Genomic DNA, 25,341 nt, shown 5'->3' on the forward strand with positions numbered 1-25,341 from the left:
ACTGAAAGTAATATTCAGCCCCTCTGTTCTTCCTGCCAAAGTGTGTAACCTGACATTTTCTCACATTGAATTCCGTCTGCTGAGTTGCTGTCTACTCGCTTCACCCGTCTGTATCCCTCTGCAGACTCTGTGTGTCAGTCTCATCATGTGCCTTCCCACTGATGGTCATGTTGTCCGAATGCGAAGAGTAGAGTGTACATTCACTGTCCTTATCCCAATCATTACCTCCTGCTGATATCACTTCCCCATTCTCCTGCCGACCTAATATTTCCCTCTGCCCTTCCCTCCTCTTCGACCTTCCTACCATCTCCCCCTCACACCACACCACTCCCTCGACTCCTCTCACCCCTCTCTCTAACCACCTACACCTCCCTGCTTTTCCATTCACTCTCTGATTCTCTCTTGCACCCTCACGCATCCCTCCAGCCCCCACCTTACCCTCTCCTTGCTCCTGTAATCAATTTATCATTTTAATTTTAAGGTTAGATTTGTTCGCCAAAGGTATACAAAGACCTGGGAAAGGTGTGCAATGGAGTTCCGTTACACAGGAATGTGATCTAACTGAATGGTGTGTTAGTCCAATGGAGTTAATGGCCACTTCCTGTTCCTCTGAATGGTGTTCCCACACCCACTCCTCTCTCTTCGGTGCTGAAATCAGCTTTTTTCTAACTTCGCTCTCTTCACATTTCTGCGGTTCACCATTTTCCATTAAATTTTTAATATCAGCGCTACATCCGACCAGCTGTGGAAGGTCAAAAAGTGAGAGGCACCAGACACTGCACAGATATCTCCCTGAGAGAGAGAGAGGACTGAGAGACACCAGTCAGTGTACAGATATCTCCCTGAGAGAGAGGGGGGACTGAGAGACACCAGTCAGTGTACAGATATTTCCCTGAGAGAGAGAGAGGGGACTGAGAGACACCAGTCAGTGTACAGATATTTCCCTGAGAGAGAGAGAGGGGACTGAGAGACACCAGTCAGTGTACAGATATCTCCCTGAGAGAGGGGGGACTGAGAGACACCAGTCAGTGTACAGATATTTCCCTGAGAGAGAGAGAGGGGACTGAGAGACACCAGTCAGTGTACAGATATCTCCCTGAGAGAGAGAGAGGGGACTGAGAGACACCAGTCAGTGTACAGATATCTCACTGAGGGAGAGAGGGATAGAGAGACACCAGTCAGTGTACAGATATCTCACTGAGAGAGAGGGATAGAGAGACACCAGTCAGTGTACAGATATCTCCCTGAGAGAGAGAGAGGGGACTGAGAGACACCAGTCAGTGTACAGATATCTCCCGGAGAGAGAGAGAGGGGACTGAGAGACACCAGTCAGTGTACAGATATCTCCCTGAGAGAGAGAGAGGGGACTGAGAGACACCAGTCAGTGTACAGATATCTCCCGGAGAGAGAGAGAGGGGACTGAGAGACACCAGTCAGTGTACAGATATCTCCCTGAGAGAGAGAGAGGGGACTGAGAGACACCAGTCAGTGTACAGATATCTCCCTGAGAGAGAGGGGGGACTGAGAGACACCAGTCAGTGTACAGATATCTCCCTGAGAGAGAGAGAGGGGACTGAGAGACACCAGTCAGTGTACAGATATCTCCCTGAGAGAGAGAGGGGACTGAGAGACACCAGTCAGTGTACAGATATCTCCCTGAGAGAGAGGGGACTGAGAGACACCAGTCAGTGTACAGATATCTCCCTGAGAGAGAGAGGGGACTGAGAGACACCAGTCAGTGTACAGATATCTCCCTGAGAGAGAGAGGGGACTGAGAGACACCAGTCAGTGTACAGATATCTCCCGGAGAGAGAGAGAGGGGACTGAGAGACACCAGTCAGTGTACAGATATCTCCCTGAGAGAGAGAGAGGGGGGACTGAGAGACACCAGTCAGTGTACAGATATCTCCCTGAGAGAGAGAGAGGGGGGACTGAGAGACACCAGTCAGTGTACAGATATCACCCTGAGAGAGAGAGAGGGGACTGAGAGACACCAGTCAGTGTACAGATATCTCCCTGAGAGAGAGAGAGGGGGGACTGAGAGACACCAGTCAGTGTACAGATATCTCCCTGAGAGAGAGAGAGGGGGGACTGAGAGACACCAGTCAGTGTACAGATATCTCCCTGAGAGAGAGAGGGGACTGAGAGACACCAGTCAGTGTACAGATATCTCCCTGAGAGAGAGAGGGGACTGAGAGACACCAGTCAGTGTACAGATATCTCCCTGAGAGAGAGAGAGGGGACTGAGAGACACCAGTCAGTGTACAGATATCTCCCTGAGAGAGAGAGAGGGGGGACTGAGAGACACCAGTCAGTGTACAGATATCTCCCTGAGAGAGAGAGAGGGGGGACTGAGAGACACCAGTCAGTGTACAGATATCTCCCTGAGAGAGAGAGAGAGGGGACTGAGAGACACCAGTCAGTGTACAGATATCTCCCTGAGAGAGAGAGGACTGAGAGACACCAGTCAGTGTACAGATATCTCCCTGAGAGAGAGAGAGGGGACTGAGAGACACCAGTCAGTGTACAGATATCTCCCTGAGTGAGAGATAGGGGACTGAGAGACACCAGTCAGTGTACAGATATCTCCCGGAGAGAGAGAGAGGGGACTGAGAGACACCAGTCAGTGTACAGATATCTCCCTGAGAGAGAGAGAGGGGACTGAGAGACACCAGTCAGTGTACAGATATCTCCCGGAGAGAGAGAGAGGGGACTGAGAGACACCAGTCAGTGTACAGATATCTCCCTGAGAGAGAGAGAGGGGACTGAGAGACACCAGTCAGTGTACAGATATCTCCCTGAGAGAGAGAGAGGGGACTGAGAGACACCAGTCAGTGTACAGATATCTCCCTGAGAGAGAGAGGGGACTGAGAGACACCAGTCAGTGTACAGATATCTCCCTGAGAGAGAGAGAGGGGACTGAGAGACACCAGTCAGTGTACAGATATCTCCCTGAGAGAGAGGGGACTGAGAGACACCAGTCAGTGTACAGATATCTCCCTGAGAGAGAGAGAGAGAGGGGACTGAGAGACACCAGTCAGTGTACAGATATCTCCCTGAGAGAGAGAGAGGGGACTGAGAGACACCAGTCAGTGTACAGATATCTCCCTGAGAGAGAGAGAGGGGACTGAGAGACACCAGTCAGTGTACAAATATCTCCCTGAGAGAGAGAGAGGGGACTCAGAGACACCAGTCAGTGTACAGATATCTCCCTGAGAGAGAGAGGGGGGACTGAGAGACACCAGTCAGTGTACAGATATCTCCCTGAGAGAGGGGGGGGGGGGGGGGGACTGAGAGACACCAGTCAGTGTACAGATATCTCCCTGAGAGAGAGATAGGGGACTGAGAGACACCAGTCAGTGTACAGATATCTCCCTGAGAGAGAGAGGGGACTGAGAGACACCAGTCAGTGAACAGATATCTTCCTGAGAGAAAGAGGGAATGAGAGACACCAATCAGTGTACAGATATCTCCCTGAGAGAGAGAGAGGGGACTGAGAAACACCAATCAGTGTACAGATATCTCCCTGAGAGAGATAGGGCACTGAGAGACACCAGTTAGTGTACAGATATCTCCCTGAGAGAGAGACAGGGGACTGAGAGACAGCAGTCAGTGTACAGATATCTCCCTGAGAGGGAGAGAGAGGGGACTGAGGGACACCAGTCAGTGTACAGATATCTCCCTGAGAGAGAGAGGGGAGACTGAGAGACACCAGTCAGTGTACAGATATCTCCCTGAGAGAGAGAGGGAGAGGGGGGACTGAGAGACGGAAATGTGTTGCTGGAAAAGCGCAGCAGGCCAGGCAGCATCTAGGGAACAGGAGAATCGACGTTTTGGGCATTAGCCCTTCTTCAGGAATGAGGAAAGTTGGTCCAGCAGGCTAAGATAAAAGGTAGGGAGGAGGGACTTGGGGGAGGGGCGTCGGAAATGTGATAGGTGGAAGGAGGTCAAGGTGAGGGTGATAGGTCAGACTGGGGTGGGGGCGGAGAGGCCAGGAAGAAGATCTCAGGTTAGGAAGGCGGTGCTGAATTTGATGGATTTGACTGAGACAAGGTGGGGGGGGAGGGGAAATGAGGAAACTGGTGAAATCCAAGTTCATCCCTTGTGGTTGGAGGGTTCCTAGGCGGAAGATGAGGCGTTCTTCCTCCAACCGTCGTTTCGCTGTGGTCTGACGATGGAGGAGTCCAAAGACCTGCATATCCTTGGTGGAGTGGGAGGAGGAATTGAAATGTTGAGCTACAGGGTGGTTGGGTTGGTTGGTTCGGGTGTCCCAGAGGTGTTCCCTGAAACGCTCCGCAAGTAGGCGGCCCGTCTCCCCAATATAGAGGAGGCCACATCGGGTGCAAAGGATGCAATAGATGATGTGTGTGGAGGTGCAGGTGAATCTGTGGCGGATATGGAAGTTTCCTTTGGGGTCTTGGAGGGAGGTGAGGGGGGAGGTGTGGGCGCAAGTCTTGCACCTCCTGCGGTTACAGGGGAAGGTGCTGGGAGTGGAGGTTGGGTTGATGGGGGGTGTGGATCTGACGAGGGAGTCACGGAGGGAGTGGTCTTTACGGAACGCTGATAGGGGAGGGGAGGGAAATATATCCTTGGAGGTGGGGTCCGTTTGGAGGTGGCGGAAATGGCGGCGGATGATGCGCTGTATATGGAGGTTAGTGGGGTGGTAGGTGAGGACCAGTGGGGTTCTGTCCTGGTGGCGGTTGGAGGGGCGGGGTTCAAGGGCGGAGGATCGGGAAGTGGAAGACTGAGAGACACCAGTCAGTGAAGAGATATCTCCCTGAGAGAGAGAGAGGGGACTGAGAGACACCAGTCAGTGTACAGATATCTCCCTGAGAGAAAGAGGGTGGACTGAGAGACACCAGTCAGTGTACAGATATCTCTCTGAGAGACAGAGGGGGGACTGAGAGACACCAGTCAGTGTACAGATATCTCCCTGAGAGAGAGAGAGGGGGGACTGAGAGACACCAGTCAGTGTACAGATATCTCCCTGAGAGAGAGAGAGGGGACTGAGAGACACCAGTTAGTGTACAGATATCTCCCTGAGAGAGAGAGGGGACTGAGAGACACCAGTCAGTGTACAGATATCTCCCTGAGAGAGAGAGAGGGGACTGAGAGACACCAGTCAGTGTACAGATATCTCCCTGAGAGAGAGAGAGGGGACTGAGAGACACCAGTTAGTGTACAGATATCTCCCTGAGAGAGAGAGGGGACTGAGAGACACCAGTCAGTGTACAGATATCTCCCGGAGAGAGAGAGGACTGAGAGACACCAGTCAGTGTACAGATATCTCCCGGAGAGAGAGAGGACTGAGAGACACCAGACAGTGTACAGATATCTCCCTCAGAGAGAGAGAGGGGACTCAGAGACACCAGTCAGTGTACAGATATCTCCCTGAGAGAGAGAGAGGGGACTGACAGACACCAGTCAGTGTACAGATATCTCCCGGAGAGAGAGACAGACAGACCGAGAGAGAGACAGAGAGAGGACTGAGCGACAGTAGTAATTGTGCAGGGAGGGTACTGAGGGAGCTGATGTCCTGACCCTGGTCTGTTTGCATGTACCTTCCATTTTCATTGCCTTTTCTCCCTGTGCTTCACATGTCTGTCTCTTCTCTGCTCTCCATCATGCAACCTCTCCCTTTCATTCCTTCCCTCCAGAATACAACGCTCGAATCCGGGGAATTAGTCACAGCCTCAACCTTTCTCCATCTTTCCAGCGTCAGAGATCTCACACCTTTTCCGGTTTGTTCCTGCTTTGCCGGTTTTTATTTGTGCATGCTCCTGTTTCCTGCTGCGATGATGGGCCTCTGCGGATGCATGTTGTGTTTATGATTTACCCACCTCCTGGTGAGACCTTCAGGTGGCTCTCACAGACAGTTTGTGTGGGAGATACCAGGCCATTCCTGAGGACAACAGACCATCCCCATGGCTCTCATCGAGATTCCTGCAGAACAGGAAAACCTACAGAGGGAACTGGATGGACACACACACCCCGGGATAGACTCCCTGGGATAGGGATCCCGATAGAGAGACTCCCCCTGGGATAGGGATCCCGATAGAGAGACTCCCCTGGGATTGGGCTCCCGTTAAAAAGAGACTCCTGGGATAGGGATCCCGATAGAGAGACTCCAGGGATAGGGATCCCGATAGAGACACTCCCTGGGATAGGGATCCCGATAGAGAGACTCCTGGGATAGGGATCCCAATAGAGAGACTCCAGGGATAGGGATCCCGATAGAGAGGCTCCCTCTGGGATAGGGATCCCGATAGAAAGAATCCCGGGATAGGGATCCCGATAGAGAGACTCCCCTGGGATTGGGCTCCCGTTAAAAAGAGACTCCTGGGATAGGGATCCCGATAGAGAGACTCCAGGGATAGGGATCCCGATAGAGACACTCCCTGGGATAGGGATCCCGATAGAGAGACTCCTGGGATAGGGATCCCAATAGAGAGACTCCAGGGATAGGGATCCCGATAGAGAGGCTCCCTCTGGGATAGGGATCCCGATAGAAAGAATCCCGGGATAGCGATCCCAATAGAGAGACTCCAGGGATAGCGATCCCGATAGGGAGACTCCCAGGATAGGGATCCCAATAGAGAGACTCCCTTGGGATAGGGATCCCGATAGAGAGACTCCCTCAGGATAGGGATCCCGATGGAGAGACTCCCTCTAGGATAGGGATCCCGATAGAGACACTCCCTCTGGGATAGGGATCCCGATAGAGAGACTCCCGGGATAGAGATCCCGATAAAGAGACTCCCAGGATAGGGATCCCGATAGAGAGACTCCCTCTGGGATAGGGATCCCAATAGAGAGACTCCAACGGGATAGGGATCCCGATAGAGAGACTCCCTCTGGGATAGGGATCCCGATAGAGAGACCCCCGGGATAGGGATCCCGATAGAGAGACTCCCTCTGGGATAGAGCTCTCGATAGAGAGACTCCCTCTGGGATAGGGAACCCGATAGAGAGACTCCCGGGATAGGGATCCCAATAGAGAGACTCCAACGGGATAGGGATCCCGATAGAGAGACTCCCTCTGGGATAGGGATCCCGATAGAGAGACCCCCGGGATAGGGATCCCGATAGAGAGACTCCCTCAGGGATAGGGATCCCAATAGAGAGACTCCCCCGGGATAGGGATCCCGATAGAGAGACTCCCTCTGGGATAGTGATCCCGATAGAGAGACTCCCTCTGGGATAGGGATCCCGATACAGAGACTCCCTGGGATAGGGATCCCGATAGAGAGACTCCAGGGATAGGGATCCCGATAGAGAGACTCCCTGGGATAGGGATCCCGATAGAGAGACTCCAGGGATAGGGATCCCGATAGAGAGGCTCCCTCTGGGAAAGCGATCCCGATAGAGAGGCTCCCTCTGGGATCTTGAACCCGATAGACTCCCTGGGATAGTGATCCCGATAGAGAGACTCCATCTGGGATAGGGCTCCCGATAGAGTGACTGCCTCTGGGATAGGGATCCCGATAGAAAGACTCCCCCGGGATAGGGATCCCGATAGAGAGACTCCCTCTGGGATAGGGATCCCGATAGAGAGACCCCCGGGATAGGGATCCCGATAGAGAGATTCGCACGGGATAGGGATCCTGATAGAGAGACCCCCTCTGGGATAGGGATCCCGATAGAGAGGCTCCCTCTGGGATAGGGATCCCGATAGAGAGACTCCCCCGGGATAGAGATCCTGATAGAGAGACTCCAGGGATAGGGATCCCGATAGAGACACTCCCTCTGGGATAGGGATCCCGATAGAGACACTCCCTCTGGGATTGGGATCCCGATAGAGAGACTCCCGGGATAGAGATCCCGGTAGAGAGACTCCCGGGATAGGGATCCCGACAGAGAGACTTTCCCGGGATAGGCATCCCGATAGAGAGACTCCCTCTGGGATAGAGCTCCCGATAGAGAGACTCCCTCTGGGATAGGGATCCCGATAGAAAGACTCCCACTGGGATAGGGATCCCGATAGAGAGACTCCCTCTGGGATAGGGATCCCGATAGAGAGACTCCCCCGGGATAGGGATCCCGATAGAGAGACTCCCTCTGGGATAGGGATCCCGATAGAGAGACCCCCGGGATAGGGATCCCGATAGAGAGATTCGCCCGGGATAGGGATCCTGATAGAGAGACCCCCTCTGGGATAGGGATCCCGATAGAGAGACTCCCGGGATAGGGATCCCGATAGAGAGGCTCCCTCTGGGATAGGGATCCCGATAGAGAGACTCCCCCGGGATAGGGATCCCGATAGAGAGACTCCCGGGATAGGGATCCCGATAGAGAGGCTCCCTCTGGGATAGGGATCCCGATAGAGAGACTCCCCCGGGATAGGGATCCTGATAGAGAGACCCCCGGGATAGAGATCCCGATAGAGAGACTCCAGGGATAGGGATCCCGATAGAGACACTCCCTCTGGGATAGGGATCCCGATAGAGAGACTCCCTCTGGGATAGGGATCCCGATAGAGAGACTCCCCCAGGATAGGGATCCCGATAGAGAGACTCCCTCTGGGATAGGGATCCCGATAGAGAGACTCCCTCTGGGATAGGGATCCCGATAGAGAGACTCCCTCTGGGATAGAGCTCCCAATAGAGAGACTCCCTCTGGGATAGGGATCCCGATAGAGAGACTCCCCCGGGATAGGGATCCCGATAGAGAGACTCTCTCTGGGATAGGGATCCCGATAGAGAGACTCCCCCGGGATAGGGATCCCGATAGAGAGACTCCCTCTGGGATAGGGATCCCGATAGAGAGACTCCCCCGGGTTAGGGATCCCGATAGAGAGACTCTCTCTGGGATAGGGATCCCGATAGAGAGACCCCCGGGATAGGGATCCCGATAGAGAGATTCGCCCGGGATAGGGATCCTGATAGAGAGACCCCCTCTGGGATAGGGATCCCGATAGAGAGACTCCCGGGATAGGGATCCCGATAGAGAGACTCCCCCGGGATAGGGATCCTGATAGAGAGACTCCAGGAATAGGGATCCCGATAGAGAGACTCCCTCTGGGATAGGGATCCCGATAGAGAGACTCCCTCTGGGATAGGTATCCCGATAGAGAGACTCCTGGGATAGGGATCCCGATAGAGAGACTCCAGGGATAGGGATCCCGATCGAGAGACTTCCCCGGGACAGGCATCCCGATAGAGAGATTCCCTCTGGGATAGAGCTCCCGATAGAGAGACTCCCTCTGGGATAGGGAACCCGATAGAGAGACTCCCGGGATAGGGATCCCGATAGAGAGACTCCCTCTGGGATAGGGATCCCGATAGAGAGACTCCCTCTGGGATAGGTATCCCGATAGAGAGACTCCTGGGATAGGGATCCCGATAGAGAGACTCCAGGGATAGGGATCCCGATCGAGAGACTCCCTGGGATAGGGATCCCGATAGAGAGACTCCTGGGATAGGGATCCCGATAGAGAGACTCCAGGGATAGGGATCCCGATAGAGAGGCTCCCTCTGGGATAGCGATCCCGATAGAGAGGCTCCCTCTGGGATATGGATCCCGATAGACTCCCTGGGATAGTGATCCCGATAGAGAGACTCCATCTGGGATAGGGCTCCCGATAGAGAGGCTCCCTCTGGGATAGGGATCCCGATAGAGAGGCTCCCTCTGGGATAGGGATCCCGATAGAGAGACTCCCGGGATAGCGATCCCGATAGAGAGACTCCCTCTGGGATAGGGCTCCCGATAGAGAGACTCCAGGGATAGGGATCCCGATAGGGAGACTACCTTTGGGTTAGGGATCCCAATAGGGAGACTCCCTCTGGGATAGGGAACCCGATAGAGAGACTCCAGGGATAGCGATCCCGATAGGGAGACTCCCAAGATAGGGATCCCAATAGAGAGACTCCCTTGGGATAGGGATCCCGATAGAGAGACTCCCGGGATAGGGATCCCGATAGAGAGACTCCCTTGGGATAGGGATTCCGATAGAGAGACTCCAGGGATAGGGATCCCGATAGAGAGACTCCCTGGGATAGGGATCCCGATAGAGAGACTCCCCCGGGATAGGGATCCTGATAGAGAGACTCCAGGGATAGGGATCCCGATAGAGACACTCCCTCTGGGATAGGGATCCCGATAGAGAGACTCCCGGGATAGAGATCCCGATAGAGAGACTCCCGGGATAGGGATCCCGGGATAGGCATCCCGATAGAGAGATTCCCTCTGGGATAGAGCTCCCGATAGGGAGACTCCCTCTGGGATAGGGAACCCGATAGAGAGACTACCGGGATAGGGATCCCGATAGAGAGACTCCCTCTGGGATAGGGATCCCGATAGAGAGACTCCCTCTGGGATAGAGCTCCCAATAGAGAGACTCCCTCTGGGATAGGGATCCCGATAGAGAGACTCCCCCAGGATAGGGATCCCGATAGAGAGACTCCCTCTGGGATAGGGATCCCGATAGAGAGACTCCCTCTGGGATAGGGATCCCGATAGAGAGACTCCCTCTGGGATAGAGCTCCCAATAGAGAGACTCCCTCTGGGATAGGGATCCCGATAGAGAGACTCCCCCGGGTTAGGGATCCCGATAGAGAGACTCTCTCTGGGATAGGGATCCCGATAGAGAGACTCCCCCGGGATAGGGATCCCGATAGAGAGACTCCCTCTGGGATAGGGATCCCGATAGAGAGACTCCCCCGGGTTAGGGATCCCGATAGAGAGACTCTCTCTGGGATAGGGATCCCGATAGAGAGACCCCCGGGATAGGGATCCCGATAGAGAGATTCGCCCGGGATAGGGATCCTGATAGAGAGACCCCCTCTGGGATAGGGATCCCGATAGAGAGACTCCCGGGATAGGGATCCCGATAGAGAGACTCCCCCGGGATAGGGATCCTGATAGAGAGACTCCAGGAATAGGGATCCCGATAGAGAGACTCCCTCTGGGATAGGGATCCCGATAGAGAGACTCCCTCTGGGATAGGTATCCCGATAGAGAGACTCCTGGGATAGGGATCCCGATAGAGAGACTCCAGGGATAGGGATCCCGATCAAGAGACTTCCCCGGGACAGGCATCCCGATAGAGAGATTCCCTCTGGGATAGAGCTCCCGATAGAGAGACTCCCTCTGGGATAGGGAACCCGATAGAGAGACTCCCGGGATAGGGATCCCGATAGAGAGACTCCCTCTGGGATAGGGATCCCGATAGAGAGACTCCCTCTGGGATAGGTATCCCGATAGAGAGACTCCTGGGATAGGGATCCCGATAGAGAGACTCCAGGGATAGGGATCCCGATCGAGAGACTCCCTGGGATAGGGATCCCGATAGAGAGACTCCTGGGATAGGGATCCCGATAGAGAGACTCCAGGGATAGGGATCCCGATAGAGAGGCTCCCTCTGGGATAGCGATCCCGATAGAGAGGCTCCCTCTGGGATATGGATCCCGATAGACTCCCTGGGATAGTGATCCCGATAGAGAGACTCCATCTGGGATAGGGCTCCCGATAGAGAGGCTCCCTCTGGGATAGGGATCCCGATAGAGAGGCTCCCTCTGGGATAGGGATCCCGATAGAGAGACTCCCGGGATAGCGATCCCGATAGAGAGACTCCCTCTGGGATAGGGCTCCCGATAGAGAGACTCCAGGGATAGGGATCCCGATAGGGAGACTACCTTTGGGTTAGGGATCCCAATAGGGAGACTCCCTCTGGGATAGGGAACCCGATAGAGAGACTCCAGGGATAGCGATCCCGATAGGGAGACTCCCAAGATAGGGATCCCAATAGAGAGACTCCCTTGGGATAGGGATCCCGATAGAGAGACTCCCGGGATAGGGATCCCGATAGAGAGACTCCCTTGGGATAGGGATTCCGATAGAGAGACTCCAGGGATAGGGATCCCGATAGAGAGACTCCCTGGGATAGGGATCCCGATAGAGAGACTCCCCCGGGATAGGGATCCTGATAGAGAGACTCCAGGGATAGGGATCCCGATAGAGACACTCCCTCTGGGATAGGGATCCCGATAGAGAGACTCCCGGGATAGAGATCCCGATAGAGAGACTCCCGGGATAGGGATCCCGGGATAGGCATCCCGATAGAGAGATTCCCTCTGGGATAGAGCTCCCGATAGGGAGACTCCCTCTGGGATAGGGAACCCGATAGAGAGACTACCGGGATAGGGATCCCGATAGAGAGACTCCCTCTGGGATAGGGATCCCGATAGAGAGACTCCCTCTGGGATAGGGATCCCGATAGAGAGACTTCCCCGGGATAGGGATCCCGATAGAGAGGCTCCCTCTGGGATAGGGATCCCGATAGAGAGACTCCCTCTGGGATAGGGACCCGACAGAGAGACTCTCAGGAGAGGGATCCCGATAGAGAGATTCCCCGTGGGATAGAGATCCCGATAGAGAGACTCCCTCTGGGATAGGGATCCCGATAGAGAGACTCCCTCAGGATAGGGATCCCGATAGAGACACTCCCTCTGGGATAGGGCTCCCGATAGAGACTCTCCCTCTGGGATAGGGATCCCGATAGAGACACTCCCTCTGGGATAGGGATCCCGATAGAGAGACTCCCGGGATAGAGATCCCGATAGAGAGACTCCAGGGATAGGGATCCCGATAGAGAGGCTCCCTCTGGGAAAGCGATCCCGATAGAGAGGCTCCCTCTGGGATCTTGAACCCGATAGACTCCCTGGGATAGTGATCCCGATAGAGAGACTCCATCTGGGATAGGGCTCCCGATAGAGTGACTGCCTCTGGGATAGGGATCCCGATAGAGAGACTCCCTCTGGGATAGAGCTCCCAATAGAGAGACTCCCTCTGGGATAGGGATCCCGATAGAGAGACTCCCCCAGGATAGGGATCCCGATAGAGAGACTCCCTCTGGGATAGGGATCCCGATAGAGAGACTCCCTCTGGGATAGGGATCCCGATAGAGACACTCCCTCTGGGATAGGGATCCCGATAGAGAGACTCCCTCTGGGATAGGGATCCCGATAGAGAGACTTCCCCGGGATAGGGATCCCGATGGAGAGACTCCCTCTAGGATAGGGATCCCGATAGAGACACTCCCTCTGGGATAGGGATCCCGATAGAGAGACTCCCGGGATAGAGATCCCGATAAAGAGACTCCCAGGATAGGGATCCCGATAGAGAGACTCCCTCTGGGATAGGGATCCCAATAGAGAGACTCCAACGGGATAGGGATCCCGATAGAGAGACTCCCTCTGGGATAGGGATCCCGATAGAGAGACCCCCGGGATAGGGATCCCGATAGAGAGACTCCCTCTGGGATAGAGCTCTCGATAGAGAGACTCCCTCTGGGATAGGGAACCCGATAGAGAGACTCCCGGGATAGGGATCCCAATAGAGAGACTCCAACGGGATAGGGATCCCGATAGAGAGACTCCCTCTGGGATAGGGATCCCGATAGAGAGACCCCCGGGATAGGGATCCCGATAGAGAGACTCCCTCAGGGATAGGGATCCCAATAGAGAGACTCCCCCGGGATAGGGATCCCGATAGAGAGACTCCCTCTGGGATAGTGATCCCGATAGAGAGACTCCCTCTGGGATAGGGATCCCGATACAGAGACTCCCTGGGATAGGGATCCCGATAGAGAGACTCCAGGGATAGGGATCCCGATAGAGAGACTCCCTGGGATAGGGATCCCGATAGAGAGACTCCAGGGATAGGGATCCCGATAGAGAGGCTCCCTCTGGGAAAGCGATCCCGATAGAGAGGCTCCCTCTGGGATCTTGAACCCGATAGACTCCCTGGGATAGTGATCCCGATAGAGAGACTCCATCTGGGATAGGGCTCCCGATAGAGTGACTGCCTCTGGGATAGGGATCCCGATAGAAAGACTCCCCCGGGATAGGGATCCCGATAGAGAGACTCCCTCTGGGATAGGGATCCCGATAGAGAGACCCCCGGGATAGGGATCCCGATAGAGAGATTCGCACGGGATAGGGATCCTGATAGAGAGACCCCCTCTGGGATAGGGATCCCGATAGAGAGGCTCCCTCTGGGATAGGGATCCCGATAGAGAGACTCCCCCGGGATAGAGATCCTGATAGAGAGACTCCAGGGATAGGGATCCCGATAGAGACACTCCCTCTGGGATAGGGATCCCGATAGAGACACTCCCTCTGGGATTGGGATCCCGATAGAGAGACTCCCGGGATAGAGATCCCGGTAGAGAGACTCCCGGGATAGGGATCCCGACAGAGAGACTTTCCCGGGATAGGCATCCCGATAGAGAGACTCCCTCTGGGATAGAGCTCCCGATAGAGAGACTCCCTCTGGGATAGGGATCCCGATAGAAAGACTCCCACTGGGATAGGGATCCCGATAGAGAGACTCCCTCTGGGATAGGGATCCCGATAGAGAGACTCCCCCGGGATAGGGATCCCGATAGAGAGACTCCCTCTGGGATAGGGATCCCGATAGAGAGACCCCCGGGATAGGGATCCCGATAGAGAGATTCGCCCGGGATAGGGATCCTGATAGAGAGACCCCCTCTGGGATAGGGATCCCGATAGAGAGACTCCCGGGATAGGGATCCCGATAGAGAGGCTCCCTCTGGGATAGGGATCCCGATAGAGAGACTCCCCCGGGATAGGGATCCCGATAGAGAGACTCCCGGGATAGGGATCCCGATAGAGAGGCTCCCTCTGGGATAGGGATCCCGATAGAGAGACTCCCCCGGGATAGGGATCCTGATAGAGAGACCCCCGGGATAGAGATCCCGATAGAGAGACTCCAGGGATAGGGATCCCGATAGAGACACTCCCTCTGGGATAGGGATCCCGATAGAGAGACTCCCTCTGGGATAGGGATCCCGATAGAGAGACTCCCCCAGGATAGGGATCCCGATAGAGAGACTCCCTCTGGGATAGGGATCCCGATAGAGAGACTCCCTCTGGGATAGGGATCCCGATAGAGAGACTCCCTCTGGGATAGAGCTCCCAATAGAGAGACTCCCTCTGGGATAGGGATCCCGATAGAGAGACTCCCCCGGGATAGGGATCCCGATAGAGAGACTCTCTCTGGGATAGGGATCCCGATAGAGAGACTCCCCCGGGATAGGGATCCCGATAGAGAGACTCCCTCTGGGATAGGGATCCCGATAGAGAGACTCCCCCGGGTTAGGGATCCCGATAGAGAGACTCTCTCTGGGATAGGGATCCCGATAGAGAGACCCCCGGGATAGGGATCCCGATAGAGAGATTCGCCCGGGATAGGGATCCTGATAGAGAGACCCCCTCTGGGATAGGGATCCCGATAGAGAGACTCCCGGGATAGGGATCCCGATAGAGAGACTCCCCCGGGATAGGGATCCTGATAGAGAGACTCCAGGAATAGGGATCCCGATAGAGAGACTCCCTCTGGGATAGGGATCCCGATAGAGAGACTCCCTCTGGGATAGGTATCCCGATAGAGAGACTCCTGGGATAGGGATCCCGATAGAGAGACTCCAGGGATAGGGATCCCGATCGAGAGACTTCCCCGGGACAGGCATCCCGATAGAGAGATTCCCTCTGGGATAGAGCTCCCGATAGAGAGACTCCCTCTGGGATAGGGAACCCGATAGAGAGACTCCCGGGATAGGGATCCCGATAGAGAGACTCCCTCTGGGATAGGGATCCCGATAGAGAGACTCCCTCTGGGATAGGTATCCCGATAGAGAGACTCCTGGGATAGGGATCCCGATAGAGAGACTCCAGGGATAGGGATCCCGATCGAGAGACTCCCTGGGATAGGGATCCCGATAGAGAGACTCCTGGGATAGGGATCCCGATAGAGAGACTCCAGGGATAGGGATCCCGATAGAGAGGCTCCCTCTGGGATAGCGATCCCGATAGAGAGGCTCCCTCTGGGATATGGATCCCGATAGACTCCCTGGGATAGTGATCCCGATAGAGAGACTCCATCTGGGATAGGGCTCCCGATAGAGAGGCTCCCTCTGGGATAGGGATCCCGATAGAGAGGCTCCCTCTGGGATAGGGATCCCGATAGAGAGACTCCCGGGATAGCGATCCCGATAGAGAGACTCCCTCTGGGATAGGGCTCCCGATAGAGAGACTCCAGGGATAGGGATCCCGATAGGGAGACTACCTTTGGGTTAGGGATCCCAATAGGGAGACTCCCTCTGGGATAGGGAACCCGATAGAGAGACTCCAGGGATAGCGATCCCGATAGGGAGACTCCCAAGATAGGGATCCCAATAGAGAGACTCCCTTGGGATAGGGATCCCGATAGAGAGACTCCCGGGATAGGGATCCCGATAGAGAGACTCCCTTGGGATAGGGATTCCGATAGAGAGACTCCAGGGATAGGGATCCCGATAGAGAGACTCCCTGGGATAGGGATCCCGATAGAGAGACTCCCCCGGGATAGGGATCCTGATAGAGAGACTCCAGGGATAGGGATCCCGATAGAGACACTCCCTCTGGGATAGGGATCCCGATAGAGAGACTCCCGGGATAGAGATCCCGATAGAGAGACTCCCGGGATAGGGATCCCGGGATAGGCATCCCGATAGAGAGATTCCCTCTGGGATAGAGCTCCCGATAGGGAGACTCCCTCTGGGATAGGGAACCCGATAGAGAGACTACCGGGATAGGGATCCCGATAGAGAGACTCCCTCTGGGATAGGGATCCCGATAGAGAGACTCCCTCTGGGATAGAGCTCCCAATAGAGAGACTCCCTCTGGGATAGGGATCCCGATAGAGAGACTCCCCCAGGATAGGGATCCCGATAGAGAGACTCCCTCTGGGATAGGGATCCCGATAGAGAGACTCCCTCTGGGATAGGGATCCCGATAGAGAGACTCCCTCTGGGATAGAGCTCCCAATAGAGAGACTCCCTCTGGGATAGGGATCCCGATAGAGAGACTCCCCCGGGTTAGGGATCCCGATAGAGAGACTCTCTCTGGGATAGGGATCCCGATAGAGAGACTCCCCCGGGATAGGGATCCCGATAGAGAGACTCCCTCTGGGATAGGGATCCCGATAGAGAGACTCCCCCGGGTTAGGGATCCCGATAGAGAGACTCTCTCTGGGATAGGGATCCCGATAGAGAGACCCCCGGGATAGGGATCCCGATAGAGAGATTCGCCCGGGATAGGGATCCTGATAGAGAGACCCCCTCTGGGATAGGGATCCCGATAGAGAGACTCCCGGGATAGGGATCCCGATAGAGAGACTCCCCCGGGATAGGGATCCTGATAGAGAGACTCCAGGAATAGGGATCCCGATAGAGAGACTCCCTCTGGGATAGGGATCCCGATAGAGAGACTCCCTCTGGGATAGGTATCCCGATAGAGAGACTCCTGGGATAGGGATCCCGATAGAGAGACTCCAGGGATAGGGATCCCGATCAAGAGACTTCCCCGGGACAGGCATCCCGATAGAGAGATTCCCTCTGGGATAGAGCTCCCGATAGAGAGACTCCCTCTGGGATAGGGAACCCGATAGAGAGACTCCCGGGATAGGGATCCCGATAGAGAGACTCCCTCTGGGATAGGGATCCCGATAGAGAGACTCCCTCTGGGATAGGTATCCCGATAGAGAGACTCCTGGGATAGGGATCCCGATAGAGAGACTCCAGGGATAGGGATCCCGATCGAGAGACTCCCTGGGATAGGGATCCCGATAGAGAGACTCCTGGGATAGGGATCCCGATAGAGAGACTCCAGGGATAGGGATCCCGATAGAGAGGCTCCCTCTGGGATAGCGATCCCGATAGAGAGGCTCCCTCTGGGATATGGATCCCGATAGACTCCCTGGGATAGTGATCCCGATAGAGAGACTCCATCTGGGATAGGGCTCCCGATAGAGAGGCTCCCTCTGGGATAGGGATCCCGATAGAGAGGCTCCCTCTGGGATAGGGATCCCGATAGAGAGACTCCCGGGATAGCGATCCCGATAGAGAGACTCCCTCTGGGATAGGGCTCCCGATAGAGAGACTCCAGGGATAGGGATCCCGATAGGGAGACTACCTTTGGGTTAGGGATCCCAATAGGGAGACTCCCTCTGGGATAGGGAACCCGATAGAGAGACTCCAGGGATAGCGATCCCGATAGGGAGACTCCCAAGATAGGGATCCCAATAGAGAGACTCCCTTGGGATAGGGATCCCGATAGAGAGACTCCCGGGATAGGGATCCCGATAGAGAGACTCCCTTGGGATAGGGATTCCGATAGAGAGACTCCAGGGATAGGGATCCCGATAGAGAGACTCCCTGGGATAGGGATCCCGATAGAGAGACTCCCCCGGGATAGGGATCCTGATAGAGAGACTCCAGGGATAGGGATCCCGATAGAGACACTCCCTCTGGGATAGGGATCCCGATAGAGAGACTCCCGGGATAGAGATCCCGATAGAGAGACTCCCGGGATAGGGATCCCGGGATAGGCATCCCGATAGAGAGATTCCCTCTGGGATAGAGCTCCCGATAGGGAGACTCCCTCTGGGATAGGGAACCCGATAGAGAGACTACCGGGATAGGGATCCCGATAGAGAGACTCCCTCTGGGATAGGGATCCCGATAGAGAGACTCCCTCTGGGATAGGGATCCCGATAGAGAGACTTCCCCGGGATAGGGATCCCGATAGAGAGGCTCCCTCTGGGATAGGGATCCCGATAGAGAGACTCCCTCTGGGATAGGGACCCGACAGAGAGACTCTCAGGAGAGGGATCCCGATAGAGAGATTCCCCGTGGGATAGAGATCCCGATAGAGAGACTCCCTCTGGGATAGGGATCCCGATAGAGAGACTCCCTCAGGATAGGGATCCCGATAGAGACACTCCCTCTGGGATAGGGCTCCCGATAGAGACTCTCCCTCTGGGATAGGGATCCCGATAGAGAGACTTCCCCGGGATAGGCAACCCGATAGAGAGACTCCCTCTGGGATAGAGCTCCCGATAGAGAGATTCCCTCTGGGATAGGGATCCTGATAGAGAGACTCCAGGGATAGGGATCCCGATAGAGAGGCTCCCCCGGGATAGGGATCCCGATAGAAAGACTCCCTCTGGGATAGGGATCCCGATAGAAAGACTCCCTCTGGGATAGAGATCCCAATAGAGAGACTCCTTCTGGGATAGGGATCCCGATAGAGAGACCCCCGGGATAGGGATCCCGATAGAGAGACTCGCCCGGGATAGGGATCCTGATAGAGAGACCCCCTCTGGGATAGGGATCCCGATAGAGAGACTCCCGGGATAGGGATCCTGATAGAGAGACCCCCGGGATAGGGATCCTGATAGAGAGGCTCCCCCCGGGATAGGGCTCCCAATAGGGAGACTCCCTCTGGGATAGGGATCCCGATAGAGAGACTCCAGGGATAGGGATCCCGATAGAGAGACTCCCTCTGGGAAAGGGATCCCAATAGAGAGACTCCCTCTGGGATAGGGATCCTGATAGAGAGACTCCCTCTGGGATAGGGATCCCAATAGAGAGACTCCCTCTGGGATAGGGATCCTGATAGAGAGACTCCCTCTGGGATAGGGATCCCGATAGAGAGACTCCCTCTGGGATAGGGATCCCGATAGAGACACTCCCTCTGGGATAGGGATCCCGATAGAGAGACTTCCCCGGGATAGGCATCCCGATAGAGAGACTCCCACTGGGATAGGGATCCCGATAGAGAGACTCCCTCTGGGATAGGGATCCCGATAGAGAGACTCCCCCAGGATAGGGATCCCGATAGAGAGACTCCCTCTGGGATAGGGATCCCGATAGAAAGACTCCCTCTGGGATAGAGATCCCAATAGAGAGACTCCCCCAGGATAGGGATCCCGATAGAGAGACTCCCCCGGGATAGGGATCCCGATAGAGAGACTCCCTCTGGGATAGGGATCCCGATAGAGAGACCCCCGGGATAGGGATCCCGATAGAGAGATTCGCCCGGGATAGGGATCCCGATAGAGAGACCCCCGGGATAGGGATCCCGATAGAGAGATTCGCCCGGGATAGGGATCCTGATAGAGAGACCCCCTCTGGTATAGGGATCCCGATAGAGAGACTCCCGGGATAGGGATCCCGATAGAGAGGCTCCCTCTGGGATAGGGATCCCGATAGAGAGACTCCCCCGGGATAGGGATCCTGATAGAGAGACTCCCTCTGGGATAGGGATCCCGATAGAGAGACTCCCGCTGGGATAGGGATCCCGATAGAGAGACTCCCGGGATAGGGATCCCGATAGAGAGGCTCCCTCTGGTATAGGGATCCCGATAGAGAGACTCCCGGGATAGGGATCCCGATAGAGAGGCTCCCTCTGGGATAGGGATCCCGATAGAGAGACTCCCCCGGGATAGGGATCCTGATAGAGAGACTCCCTCAGGATAGGGATCCCGATAGAGACACTCCCTCTGGGATAGGGATCCCGATAGAGAGACTCCCTCTGGGATAGGGATCCCGATAGAGAGACTCCCTCTGGGATAGAGCTCCCAATAGAGAGACTCCCCCGGGATAGGGATCCCGATAGAGAGACTCCCTCTGGGATAGGGATCCCGATAGAGAGACCCCCGGGATAGGGATCCCGATAGAGAGATTCGCCCGGGATAGGGATCCTGATAGAGAGACTCCCGGGATAGGGATCCCGATAGAGAGGCTCCCTCTGGGATAGGGATCCCGATAGAGAGACTCCCTCTGGGATAGGGATCCCGATAGAGAGACCCCCGGGATAGGGATCCCGATAGAGAGATTCGCCCGGGATAGGGATCCTGATAGAGAGACCCCCTCTGGGATAGGGATCCCGATAGAGAGATTCCCGGGATAGGGATCCCGATAGAGAGGCTCCGTCTGGGATAGGGATCCCGATAGAGAGACTCCCCCGGGATAGGGATCCTGATAGAGAGACTCCAGGGATAGGGATCCCGATAGAGACACTCCCTCTGGGATAGGGATCCCGATAGAGAGACTCCCGGGATAGAGATCCCGATCGAGAGACTCCCGGGATAGGGATCCCGGGATAGGCATCCCGATAGAGAGATTCCCTCTGGGATAGAGCTCCCGATAGGGAGACTCCCTCTGGGATAGGGAACCCGATAGAGAGACTCCAGGGATAGGGCTCCCGATAGAGAGACTTCCCCGGGATAGGCATCCCGATAGAGAGATTCCCTCTGGGATAGGGAACCCGATAGAGAGACTCCTGGGATAGGAATCCCGATAGAGAGACTCCCTCTGGGATAGGGATCCCGATAGAGAGACTCCCTCTGGGATAGGTATCCCGATAGAGAGACTCCTGGGATAGGGATCCCGATAGAGAGACTCCAGGGATAGGGATCCCGATAGAGAGACTCCCTGGGATAGGGATCCCGATAGAGAGGCTCCAGGGATAGGGATCCCGATAGAGAGGCTCCCTCTGGCATAGCGATCCCGATAGAGAGGCTCCCTCTGGGATAGGGATCCCGATAGACTCCCTGGGGTAGTGATCCCGATAGAGAGACTCCATCTGGGATAGGGCTCCCGATAGAAAGGCTCCCTCTGGGATAGGGATCCCGATAGAGAGGCTCCCTCTGGGATAGGGATCCAAATAGAGAGACTCCCGGGATAGCGATCCCGATAGAGAGACTCCCTCTGGGATAGGGCTCCCGATAGAGAGACTCCAGGGATAGGGATCCCGATAGGGAGACTACGTTTGGGTTAGGGATCCCAATAGGGAGACTCCCTCTGGGATAGGGAACCCGATAGAGAGACTCCAGGGATAGCGATCCCGATAGGGAGACTCCCAAGATAGGGATCCCAATAAAGAGACTCCCTTGGGATAGGGATCCCGATAGAGAGACTCCCGGGATAGGGATCCCGATAGAGAGACTCCCTTGGGATAGAGATTCCGATAGAGAGACTCCAGGGATAGGGATCCCGATAGAGAGACTCCCTGGGATAGGGATCCCGATAGAGAGACTCCTGGGATAGGGATCCCGATAGAGAGACTCCCCCGGGATAGGGATCCTGATAGAGAGACTCCAGGGATAGGGATCCCGATAGAGACACTCCCTCTGGGATAGGGATCCCGATAGAGAGACTCCCGGGATAGAGATCCCGATAGAGAGACTCCCGGGATAGGGATCCCGGGATAGGCATCCCGATAGAGAGATTCCCTCTGGGATAGAGCTCCCGATAGGGAGACTCCCTCTGGGATAGGGAACCCGATAGAGAGACTACCGGGATAGGGATCCCGATAGAGAAGCTCCCTCTGGGATAGGGATCCCGATAGAGAGACTCCCCGAGGATAGTGATCCCGATAGAGAGACTTCCCCGGGATAGGGATCCCGATAGAGAGGCTCCCTCTGGGATAGGGATCCCGATAGAGAGACTCCCCTGGGATAGGGACCCGATAGAGAGACTCCCTCTGGGATAGGGAACCCGATAGAGAGACTCCCCCAGGATAGGGATCCCGATAGAGAGACTCCCTCTGGGATAGGGATCCCGATAGAGAGACTCCCGGGATAGGGATCCCGATAGAGAGATTCGCCCGGGATAGGGATCCTGATAGAGAGACCCCCTCTGGGATAGGGATCCCGATAGAGAGACTCCCGGGATAGCGATCCCGATAGAGAGGCTCCCTCTGGGATAGGGATCCCGATAGAGAGACTCCCGGGATAGCGATCCCGAAAGAGAGACTCCCCTGGGATTTTTTTTAGATTTTTTTAGATTACATTACAGTGTGGAAACAGGCCCTTCGGCCCTACAAGTCCACACCGACCCGCCGAAGCGTAACCCACCCATGCCCCTACATTTACCCCTTACCTAACACTACGGGCATTTTAGCATGGCCAATTCACCTGACCCTGCACATCTTTGGACTTTGGGAGGAAACCGGAGCACCCGGAGGAAACCCACGCAGACACGGGGAGAATGTGCAAACTCCACACAGTCAGTCGCCTGAGTCGGGAATTGAACCCGGGTCTCTGGCGCTGCGAGGCAGCAGTGCTAACCACTGTGCCACCGTGCCGCCCACCGTGCCGGGATCTATAGGGATCCCGATAGAGAGACTCCCTCTGGGATAGGGATCCCGATAGAAAGACTCCCGGGATAGGCATCCCGATAGAGAGACTCCCTCTGGGATTGGGATCCCGATAGAGAGACTCCCGGGATAGGGATCCCGATAGAGAGACTCCCTTTGGGATAGGGATCCCGATAGACAGACTCCCTCTGGGATAGGAATCCTGATAGAGAGATTCCTGGGATAGGGATCCCAATAGAGAGACTTCCCCGGGATAGGGATCCCGATAGAGAGACTCCCTGGGATAGGGATCCCGATAGAGAGACACCCCCAGGATAGGGCTCCCGATAGAGCGACTCCCCTGGGATTGGGCTCCCGATAGAGAGACTCCCCTGGGATAGGGATCCCGATAGAGAGACACCCCCAGGATAGGGCTCCCGATAGAGAGACTCCCTTTGGGATAGGGATCCCAATAGACAGACTCCCTCTGGGATAGGGATCCCGATAGAGAGACTCCCTCTGGGATAGGGGTCCCGATAGAGAGACTCCCTCTGGGATAGGGATCCCGATAGAGAGACTCCCCCGGGATAGCGATCCCGATAGAGAGACTCCCAGGATAAGGATCCCGATAGAGAGAATCCCGGGATAGGGATCCCGATAGAGAGACTCCCCCGGGATAGTGATCCCGATAGAGAGACTTCCTCTGGAATAGGGATCCCGATAGAGAGACTCCCCCAGGATAGGGATCCCGATAGAGAGACTCCCTCTGGGATAGGGATCCCGATAGAGAGACTCCCGGGATAGGGATCCCGATAGAGAGACTCCCCCTGGATAGGGATCCCGATAGAGAGGTTCCCTCTGGGATAGGGATCCCGATTGAGAGACTCCCTCTGGGATAGGGATCCCGATAGAGAGACTCGCTCTGGGATAGGGATCCCGATAGAGACTCTCCCAGGATAGGGATCCCGATAGAGACGCTCCCGGGATAGGGATCCCGATAGAGAGACTCCCTCTGGGATAGGGATCCCGATAGAGAGACTCCCCCGGGATAGGGATCCCGAAAGAGAGACTCCCCGGAATAGGGATCCCGATAGAGAGACTCCCGGGATAGGGATCCCGATAGAGAGACTCCCTCTGGGATAGGGCTCCCGATAGAGAGACTCCCGGGATAGGCATCCCGATAGAGAGACTCCCTCTGGGATTGGGATCCTGATAGAGAGACTCCAGGGATAGGGATCCCGATAGAGAGACTCCCTCTGGGATAGGGCTCCCGATAGAGAGACTCCCGAGATGGGGATCCCGATAGAGAGACTCCCCTGGGATAGGGATCCCGATAGAGAGATTCCTGGGATAGGGATCCCGATAGAGAGACTCCTGGGATAGGGATCCCAATAGAGAGACTTCCCCGGGATAGGGAACCCGATAGAGAGACTCCCTTTGGGATAGGGATCCCGATAGAGAGACTCCCTCTGGGATAGGGATCCCGATAGAGAGACTCCTGGGATCGGGATCCCAATAGAGAGACTTCCCCGGGATAGGGATCCCGATAGAGAGACTCCCTGGGATAGGGATCCCGATAGAGAGGCTCCCCCGGGATAGGGATCCCGATAGAGAGACTCCCTGGGATAGGGATCCCGATAGAGAGACTCCCCTGGGATAGGGATCCCGATAGAGAGACTCCTGGGATAGGGATCCCGATAGAGAGACTCCTGGGATAGGTGGTTGAATGAGTGAAGCAAGTATAGAGTGTGCTGGAGAAACTCAGCAGGTCTGGCAGTGTCTGTAGGGAGAGAAACAGTGTTAATGTTTCAAGTATGATATGAGTCTTCCACAATTTTCTTGCTTTATTTTTGATTAATGGATGGGATTTTTAATCTTTATCCTAGTTGCCCCTTGAGAAGGTGGGGGTGAGCTGCCTTCTTGACCCGCTGCAGTCCATGTGCTGTGGGTAGACCCACAATGCCCTTAGGGAGGGAATTCCAGGATTCTGACCCAGTGACCCTGAAGGAACGACGATATATTTCCAAGTCAGGATGGTGAGGGGCTGGGAGGGGAACTTGCAGGGGGTGGTGTTCCCATGTATCTGCTGCCCTTGTCCTTCTCGATGGAAGTGGGTGTGGGTTTGGAAGGTGCTGTCTGAGGGTCTTTGGTGTTTATTTGGTGAGTCCAGTTGAGTCTCTGGTGAATGGTAACCCCCAAGATGTTGACAGTGGAGCGTTAAGTGATGGTAACCCCATTGAATGTTAAGGGGCGATGATTAGGTTGTCTCTCGTTGGAGATGGTGATAATGGTTGCATGCTCACCATGAGGCTAACAGTTTCATTCAGATTTTTATTGAATTCAAATTCCAAAATCTGCATTGAGGCACATTTGGAGGGTGATAGGCAGGGTACGGTGATTGGGTTTAACCCCTGCTATC

The 25,341-nt window shown here is 55.2% G+C and overlaps 1 protein-coding gene across 1 annotated transcript in view; it reads left to right on the forward strand.

Moving 5' to 3' along the window:
• The window catches only part of tns1b (tensin 1b), an 816,333-nt gene that overhangs the window by 641,762 nt on the left and 149,230 nt on the right, over window positions 1-25,341 (forward strand). Inside the window, exon 19 of the mRNA XM_087988578.1 lies at window positions 5,658-5,741. Coding sequence (XP_087844704.1) covers window positions 5,658-5,741 — 84 coding nt within the window. The remainder of the gene's footprint in view (window positions 1-5,657; window positions 5,742-25,341) is intronic.

The sequence above is a fragment of the Chiloscyllium plagiosum genome, unplaced genomic scaffold (genome assembly GCF_037043375.1).
Source record: "Chiloscyllium plagiosum isolate Xiang-an unplaced genomic scaffold, Cpla_swu_hap1 HiC_scaffold_7, whole genome shotgun sequence".
NCBI lineage: Eukaryota > Metazoa > Chordata > Chondrichthyes > Orectolobiformes > Hemiscylliidae > Chiloscyllium > Chiloscyllium plagiosum.